The sequence below is a fragment of the Empidonax traillii genome, unplaced genomic scaffold (genome assembly GCF_003031625.1).
Source record: "Empidonax traillii isolate 1590-97213 ecotype Southwest subspecies unplaced genomic scaffold, ASM303162v1 scaffold191:size1449129, whole genome shotgun sequence".
Classification (NCBI taxonomy): domain Eukaryota; kingdom Metazoa; phylum Chordata; class Aves; order Passeriformes; family Tyrannidae; genus Empidonax; species Empidonax traillii.
In genome coordinates this window covers 1,422,324-1,431,873 of record NW_020955384.1, presented here as the reverse complement: position 1 = coordinate 1,431,873, position 9,550 = coordinate 1,422,324, and the positions used below count along the sequence as shown (strand labels likewise).

The following is a 9,550-nucleotide window of genomic DNA, read 5'->3' as shown; positions in this document are numbered from 1 at the left end:
CTGCTTTTGATCATGACCACATATATAGCATTACACTTTATTTGCTGATTCCTTGGTTATTCAAATAGGAAATTGCCTGCCATTCTGGGAATTTTCATTGCAACATTTGTTTAAGTTTTATATAAATCTTATAAAAATATTTGTAGCTTTAGTAATATTTAGGCAGTATGTAGTAAGGAAGTGAAAACTTCTGTGCTTATATAAAAAATTCAACTTCTTTTCATTAAGCAGGAGAGACTTAGTCTGTATTTTTTGTGAATTGATGCAGTTTGAATTGATCTTAGTGAAGCTATATTGATTTATACTAGCTAAAAAGTTTCACCTGGGTTTCTCTGTGTGTTTCATAATCATTCATGCATAGCGGAATAAATGTTAGTTTTGAACTTTTGAGGATTTAAATTGAATAACCACTATATATTTTATGACTGGGTGCAAAATTGTAGAATCGTGAATCATGGAATTGCATTTGGAAGGGACCTTTGGAGATTCTCTAGTACAACACCTTGCTCAAAACAAGGTCAACTAAAGCAGGTTGCTCGAGGCCATGTCCGGTTGGGTTTTGAATGTCTCCAAGGACAAAGACTCTGCAATCTCTCTGGCTGTGTCCTTTCACTGGGGAGCGCAGACTTGCACACAGCACTCCAGGCGTTTCTCACCACTGATGAATAGAGGGGAAGGATCCTAAGGGGAACCCAATGTATTTCTGCTGCTCTCACATGCAGGTCAATTCCTCTTCCTTGTCTTCTTGCCTAGTCCTTCCTAAAAAACCTGTATCCCTCCATTACCTGACTGCAGCAAACAGGTATCTTCTGTCCACATCACTCAACGTCATTTGCTTGCCAGCCCATTCCAGTATTTTCTCATTTGCCGGTGGGTTTTCTTCTCCCTCCTCATTGCTCACAATTTAGTTCCTCAACAGTTTGGCCTCAGCCTATTAAAAAAGAAACTTTTGCCCCATGTGGTCAGATAGATCCTTTCTCTTGGTGGCAGACCACCATTCTCAGAGAGGATTCCATGATTATAAAATCAAAATATCTCTTGCCAATACCAGCTGTGCAACTGATTTTTGACCAACAGGATCTGTGCACTCCTCACCCTCTTCCTTCTTACTTCTAGAGTTGATGAGAGACCTACCTTGGCCCATTTATGTCTCTTTTTATTTATTTATTTATATTTATTTAATTTAATAAAAATATTTCTTAATGGACAATTTGTAGGTACAATGCAAACTTCTGTTCCCATCTGACAAGCTGCTGGAAATGTGTTATAAATCCCCATGTAAAACTAATTTGTAATTTGAGATCTATGCAGTAAAATAAAAAATGAGGGGTTTTTTTGTTGTGCTTTTTTTATTTCTTATAATAGGACTTTGCTTCATAGAGAGACTTGAATTCTTTTGTCAGGGAGGAACATTTCAAGCAATAATTGTTTTCTCCCGAGCGAAACTTTCTAATGAATCTTTAATCAATTTCCTCGTTAGAGCAGCTTTATACATAGAGGATTCTAATGAAGGTAAACACTGCTTTTGAGTAATCATCCCAAAACTTTAGCTGAGAAGCGAAGTATTAGCATCAAAATTCTGGAGAGGAGTTATGTATGTTGCAAATAGTGCCCTACTTCTGATTTAAAGACCATTTGGTTTTCTGTGTGGTTGCATGCACGCAGTACTTAAGAAAGAGAATAAGGTAAGCAGTGATGTACCAACATACTGATGTTTTCTTCCAGCTGAGAATGGATAGCATGGTACTTTTTCCTCCTGCCACTAGTTCAGGTGAAGAGACCTGGACTTGGAAAGATGTGGAGGTTTGTCATTTTTATAAGTCTGAAATTCATATATGTAATAAGTCTGAATTTCATATGTGTAATTAGTGCTGTGGTCTGAGTGTAAACTGTGATTCTGAAGGAGAGCTGCTTTTCTATTGAAAGATTATGTATCACAGGTATGAGATACTGATGATTGACCATGATCTCCAGTATGTTCATAATTCAGTGCCACTGGGATCTCAAATTCTAAGTTATTCTTAGTATGTATATAGTGTCTTGTTAGACTTCTGCCATATACAAACCAAGTCAGGGTCTGTTTCTCTATCTCTGAATTGTGCAAAGTCCTTAGATGAGTAGGGAAGTCAGGAAATACTGATGCTGAGAAAGCAGAGTGAAAGTAGAGTTTGGAGAACTCCTAGAGAAAGCAGGTCAGTAGCTGCTTTGAAAATAAGTACCATTTTTTTGGTTGCAAATGAAATGTGACTAACAGGCAAGACTGATCTTTCTGTCATGATTTTGCTGCTGCTCTCTCTTCTCAACTAATGGATTCCCCTCCCCCCCCTCATATTAAGAATGACATTTTAGTGGAGGCTTAGGAAAAGATTCTTGTCCTGTTATCTTGTCTTATTCCTTAACATTAATTTTTGAAGTTGCAGGCCTTCATTCTTTTGAATAACCTAAGCTTGAAAGGAAAAAGGAATGCCTTTAGAAGTGTATATGTAAATATATATAAAGGAATATATGGAAATAAAAAAGAAAAAATGTGAAAGCATATTATTTATTTACTTATCTCCATCTGTGACTACTGTACCATCATGATAGATTCTTTTCCTGTGGTGGTGGTGGTGCTTACAGCTGGAACCTTCTAGAAAACTTTGATTAACAGGAGGATCCTAATAGAATTTTCCTTGAGCCACAGCACGTATTGAGTGAAGATATAAAAGAATGTGTCAGTCCTATGTGCCCTCAGAGCAGTTAGCACAGTTCCAAGGCAGAACTCATTTATGCTGTCGGCTTACTGGCTATTTTCTCTCTTTCAGATAGGACTATTTTCTTTTCACTGGTTGAGAAAGAGTAAATTTGGTAGCATTTAAAAACTCTGCTGTCATCTTTTCCTTTAAAGTGGCTTCATAGAACTTCTAAAGTGGATGCTGAGTTTGAGTTTACTCCAGATCTTTCTTTAAAGTCATGATACTATAGGATTAAGAAGTATAACTTTGGGGGGGACATTCTCCAGTGCTAAGAAAATTCAGAGTTTAAGAGCAAAAGGAGCATTAGAATTGTTTCTGTAGCATGCTCTTCCATGTGGGAGAAGAAAAAGAGGTCGATGAGAGAAGAGGTGGCATTTTCCTTCGAAATGCTATATCTGTTCTAAGAATTTGTGAAGTAAAATATATTAACTATCCTGGTTTTGGCTGGAATAGAGTTAATTTTCTTTCTAGTATCTGAAATGGTATTGTGGCTTGTATTTAGCATGAGAATGATGTCAATAGCACAAACTGATGTTTTGGTTGTTGCTAAGTTGTGCTTACTCAGAATCAAGAACTTTTAAGGTTCATGCTCTGCCAGTGAGGAGCTGCACGAGGAGCTGGGAGGGAGCATGGCCAGGACAGCTGACCCAAGGGCCAAGGAGATATTCCATACCATATGGCATCTTGCCCAGTATATAAACTAGGGGAGTTACCTGGAAAGGACTGACTCCTACGTGGGAATGGGCTGGGCATTGGTCAGCAGGTGGTGAGCAGCTGTATTGTGAATCATTGTTTTTTCTTGGGTTTTAATCCTCTCTCTGTCTCCTTTCCATGCAGTTACTGTTGTTGTTGTTGTCATGATGATGATAATAATAACATTTTACCCAATTTCAATTATCAAATTATTTATATAATTAATCGATTGTTTAATTCACAATTAATTAATTAAACTATTAAGTTATTCATTGTTCTTCTCTCAGCCCATGAGTTTAACCTTTTTCCAATTCGCCTCCCCCTTCCCACTGGAAGGAGGTAGGGGGATGGATTAAGTGGCTGTGTTGTACTTAATTGCTGGCTAGGGTTAAGCCATGAAACTTGAAAGCGAGATGTTTATTTAAATAAAGATTTACCATTAAATTGTTTCATATTTTATTTAATAATCTTTGGTTTATTCTACACCCTTCCTTTATGGTACCAAACTTTTCTTTAATATTACAAAAAGCAATCTGTCAGATGACAACCAAATTCCATAATGGGAAGACTGCAAAGCTACAAGGTAAAATCTGACTGTCAAGGAGTAAACTAATTGACAAGTAAACTCATAACCCCTCATTAGCAACATTTAAAGAAAAACAGAAAAATATAGGTTAAGATACTGCTTGTTACTTTGTATTATTTATACTCTGAGTTTGGCAAAAGCATGTGAAAAATCTCTCATAAGGGACAAATGTTACAGTGACACAGAGCCAAGGGAAAAGCTTTACAGTAGAAATTGTTCATTGACTCTGTGACTGCAAGTGTGGAAGAGCAGAAAGAATTAAATAACATTAATTTAAGAAACAACAACAACAAAGCCAAGGCACAGGATTGGTGTATAAACAGCTTTAACTGTACATATTCATTTGCAGTGGCTCTGAAAACAAATGGAAGATTACTAGGATCAGATTAACTGTAACAAATGCAAGGAAATGTATGAAGCGGTTAGAAAAGCTTTTTATAGTAGAGCAGTTAAATCTAGTTAATTGTGTTTGATTTTTGTTTTCATAATTACTTCTGTTGTTTTACTGAACTCCTGCTGAATGTCTGACATAGTTTAGCTGTCGTGCCGTAATTAAAAAAATAAACATATAGAAACTGAATACTAATGTGATTAGTGTTGTGCTACATGCTTTAATATATGTGCTGCTCATACTGGTTGAGAGCTGCTTCACGCTTAGCTGAGGAGATAATCCGTGATTTAAAACAAAGAAACAGCTCTGATAAGTTAGTGTAGTTAATGGAAGCATTTGACTGTATGTGAAGGCAACAAAAGTCATTCTGTTCATATAAGGAGGTCCTGAGCAAGGTCACATGTCATAAGAAGGTCAAGAGTAAATCTTTGCAATGAGAAACCCACATTATTTTAATCTCCCTGTAAACCTCACGTAGGTATTGCCCAAGCTAGTAGCCTTTTGTAGCACTGTGGGCAGTAGTCAGGGATGAGCTGGCTTGAGGTTGCAACATAAATGTCTGTGAACTGCTCCTGTGCAGTAGGTTTTATAGATCTTGAATTGGTGTATAGTAGAAGCATAGAGCATCTGACATACTGACAGCAAAACATGATGTACATACAGGTAGCTTTTGTGGGTATTACTTACTGAATCAGATTTCTAAAATGTAATTATATGATGCACTTGGAGCAGAATTGAAGGCCAAGGTAGAGCAATGCCTTGGAATGCATGCATTTTCCTATATCTGTCACATGGGCAGAAAATCTGATTGTGTCTGGAGGAGTGTAACTGAGACCATGCTTTAAACTGCAGACACAACCGTTCCCTTTTACTCTGGGACTAATTTTGATCTCCCTTGCTTTGAGATAAACCCAATAACGATGGATAAAATTGCAGATGCTCATTGTGGCTCAGTGAGATGTATCTGAAAATGCTAACACTGGCCAACAGATGAAGCAGCTTGGGCTGTTTTTTGATCAGAGTATCACACCTAAGTCCTGTGCTTAAATGGGCCAGTTACTGCTTCATACTTTTTTTTTTTTCCTGATGTATTTCATGCTCTGTATTTCTGAGTACAGGTGCTCATTTAGCACAGTTGCTGAGACTGAAAATTATCAGGAGGAGCACCTCACGGGTTTGTGTAAATGAATTGAACCATTTTAAAGTGTTTGCTATTACTGAAAAAATGAATATGCCTAGCAATGTCACACCCAAAGTAGCTTCATTTTTACCCTGTACCATGAAACTGCATTCTAATGCCTTTTAGGCAGGTGACAGTCTGATTTAGTAGGATTGTGCTTGAAAAGCAGTGGATACTGTAGGAGCAGTCTGAAAGGCAGTGGCAACCTCTTATGTCAGAAATGTGCTATCCTGTTTTGTGCTTAGCTCTGGCTCCAGCCAGTGGTTGTCAATTAATTTATTTTTGTGCCAGATGTCAGTCTGGCACCTGTTGAATTGAAAGGAAAACCAAGTCAAAGAACTGCAATGCCTTCTTTCAATTTATTTTACCATGGCATATTAGGTAAAATTCTTTCTGAATAAAACCAGTAGTGAATACATGATTGAGTCCACAGTTCTTCCTTTAAGCTAAGCATCTTCATTACCATTCATGGACCTTTTATATAATTGCTTGTGTAGGGGCTGTGCATGATGCATCATCTAATTTGGAAAAAAGTGCTCAGCAGGTGTGGTGATTTTATACACTAAAAATGAATATTTAAGACCCAAGGGAAGCTATTCACAACTTTGGGGAGGTGGGGAGATAGTAGAAGCTTCATTTAAAATAGTTTATGGCTCTTTTAAAGCACTAATAAAAGAAGTATCTCAACATTTCCTAGGGTGATTCATCACAGGCTGACTTGTCTGTTTAGGATTTTCCCAAATGTCTTTTTAGTTAGATAAAAGATGCACATGAATGTGCAAAATGATTTGTCTGTTTTGTCTGAATGATGACAGTTTGTAGAAAACTGAATTTGCCACATTCCTAGTTTTCCTTCATAGCTGACTTGAGTGTTAAATGTTACTCCTTATACCTTTTTGATTTTTTAGGGTGCTTTACATTCATAGGGCAGAAAAGCTGGATTCCATCCTCCTCATCAACCTGTTCGGGAACTTAACTTGTATGGATATTTAAAAGAAGATATAGGAAAAACCGAATTATTTCTTAAATATGCCACCCCAGGATGAATTAATCCGCTACCAGCTCTGTAACCCCAGGCCTCAGAGTCTGGTTGTCCTTACACCAAAAACTTGTATCAGTGTACTTGTAGCAGCATGATTTCAGAAACATGTCGTGCAGTGTCATTGATAGGAGCAGTATGCAGCCAGTGTGTGTTGCATTACAAGATGTGGCTATTGGCAAATGACCGTGCTTGGGAGTTTGTCTTTTCAAAGGTTTATTTTTCCATGCACGGACTGACGTCAGTGGTGCATACCATGACACTAAAGGGAAAATAAATAAATAAATTAAAGATTTCCTACCTAACATAAGTGATTCTGTGCACTTTATACTAGATATGCATATAAACACAGAAGCCAGGGAATTTATCAGTGGTTTGCAAGTAGGCATGTAAGGGACTCTCTTCAGAGTAGTTGTACAAGATATGTGATATAAGGAAAAGAAATGGTATGTAATCATTATCCAAATACAGTGAATACAGATAAGAGTTCTCCACAATTTATCTACCAAATGTGTGTCTCTGTCTAACACTGAGTGACTCTAATACCACAGTTGTTAATATTAAGTCTGTCCACATATTTTGTGCAAAATCTTTGTGGTGAGGCATTCATTGCATTGAAAAGCTGACACAATGGAATGCTTTTTGTGCTGGCTCTGGACAAATTATAGTCCATTTTATCAGTTCCAAGGTCAGAGTACTATCATGCTTCTTTAACTGTAGAGTAGTAAAGTGGGCTCTATTGAATGTTCAAGCAACAGCTGTAAGTGTGCCTGATTACTGCCGTCAGGTATCTCCAGTATCAAAGGTTTTTGTCTGAACCCATTTCTCTTGTCTCCAATTCTCATTTTTGCTGTAATTTAATCTCAGAATTGACTTTCACTGCAATGTATTTGGAGCTGTAGAGCTCAGACATACTTTCAAGACACACAGCAGCCATTGTTAATATGTCACTGTAGAAATGCTTTCATTGCTTGTTTTGACTCTAGTGTTAGTTTAAATATAAGTCAAAGGGCACTGTTATTAAACACCTTGTACTGCCAGAATCTGTGTTTTTTTCCCTATAATTTTTGTGGACCAGTTCTGTTTTTAGAATTGAAAAACTTAAGCCCTTTCACACAAAACCTGAACTAGATTTTCATGGACTTAATATCTCTGTTTCTCTCTCCAACTTGTCTACTTGTTTTTCCTTCTCTTTCAAACAAAACTGCAATCAATATGAAACATTATTTTTATGCCCGCATATCTGCACTGGTGTGGGAATATTCATTTTCCTGTGAATAAAAAATCATCAAATTATTTTGTCATTTTGGCCTCTCTGAAATGCAGAACAATTATTTCAAATTAAGATCAGAATTATTTTTTCCCTAATAAAAACAGTGTTACTCACCAGAATCTGCTTCTTTTCTCGTGGCATACAGTCTAAAACTCCTGATATCCCCTTTGTGAATAACCATGTTTCCTTGCCCATTTTTCACTTTCTCTTTTCCCCTTGAACATAGCAGTTCATCAGCCTTGGTTTTTTGATGAGCAAAGTGGGTCATTTTAATAACATCCCTCTACCCTCAAACTTTGCCTTTCCATTTCTGCTTCACTCTCTTGAGTTCATTACCAGTGTGCAGCCAGCTCATTGATTCAGTAGTGACTTTTGCTCTTTGGGAGCAGGGGAAGAAATATGGGTGCCTTTCTCTTATCTGCCCTGGAACCCCAGCACACATGGGCATCAAAGAGCCCAGAGTTCCTGTAGAGTAAAATGAGGGCATAACCACAAATAAAGGTGATGTCTCCTGGTAAGGTGGAGCTTAGTGTGTATTTAGGTGATATGATGTGTTTCATCGGCTTACTGTCTTAGTCTGACTTCTGAAACTTGTGTTAATATTAAGTAGTTGTGGATAATTTTGAGAATTCCTGCCGTTGCAGTTGCAGTAACACTATTTTTAGCCTTCTTCTTTTAACTCTTTAGGAATGGTGACATAGTCTATAACTTTCTGTAGAGGGATAAGCTGTTGAAATATTTTTTTTCCTTTCCTTTTCAGGGAGTAATATGTGGGAGGCTGTGGACTATTTGCTTCCAACATAGGAACAACATTGGGTTTGGAATCTGCACTCCTGAGAGAATGCTGGGAATCTGCAGAGGGCGACGGAAATTCTTGGCTGCCTCTCTGACCGTCCTTTTTGTCCCAGCTATTACATGGATTTATCTGTTTGCTGGGAGTTTTGAAGGTAGGAGAGGAATAATGGCTGAGGAGGGGTGGTGGGCTGTTGAATGATTTGTATCTGGGCAGACAAATGCAGATCAGTCATCAGTGATTTTATTTAAATAAATCTCGTTTGGCTTGTGTATGAAATAGTTCCCAAGGTGCAGATTTCAACAAAGGGCCTTCCTTACCAAGTTCTCACTGCTGAGGTTGAGTTAGTTGCTGGCCACAGTTATTTAATTTTCTACTCATCTCTGAACTTTGAAAAAGTGCAACAACTCCTCCACCCCATCACTTTACTCATTCCTTCTCTGTATTTTCTAATTTTTAAAAGTTGATCTATCCTATGCCCTTTAATTTTTTCTTTTAATTAAAGTTAATGTCTCATTTTAGATGTGCCAAACACAGAAAATCAGTGAATCCAGCAGTAATATTTCAGTTAGGTGAGGTTTGAAGATTCTGGCTCTCCTGTTTTTTTTTTACTTTGTAGCTTTGGTTGGTTGGTTGGTTGGTTTGTTGTGGAGATGGAGCATTTTATGTTTGGCAATAGTAATTGTGTTATTTTTGCAAGAGTAAAAAAAACCCGTTCAGCCCTTTTAGTTATCTTAGCACGAGGAAAGGTGTTTCAACCTTTTAAAAACTGTTCAGACACTATTTAACAGCCAGATAATTTTAAAAAGGCATTGTTTAAAATGTCAAGCTTCTTTCATGTAACCTTGGCTGACAACTTT

The 9,550-nt window shown here is 37.4% G+C and overlaps 1 protein-coding gene across 1 annotated transcript in view; it reads left to right on the top strand.

The window, feature by feature from the left end:
- Positions 1-8,657: 8,657 nt before the first annotated feature.
- LARGE1 (LARGE xylosyl- and glucuronyltransferase 1) overlaps positions 8,658-9,550 on the top strand; it is a 194,084-nt gene continuing 193,191 nt past the window's right edge. The window contains exon 1 of the mRNA XM_027886630.1: positions 8,658-8,844. Coding sequence (XP_027742431.1) covers positions 8,739-8,844 — 106 coding nt within the window. The 5' untranslated portion in view covers positions 8,658-8,738. The remainder of the gene's footprint in view (positions 8,845-9,550) is intronic.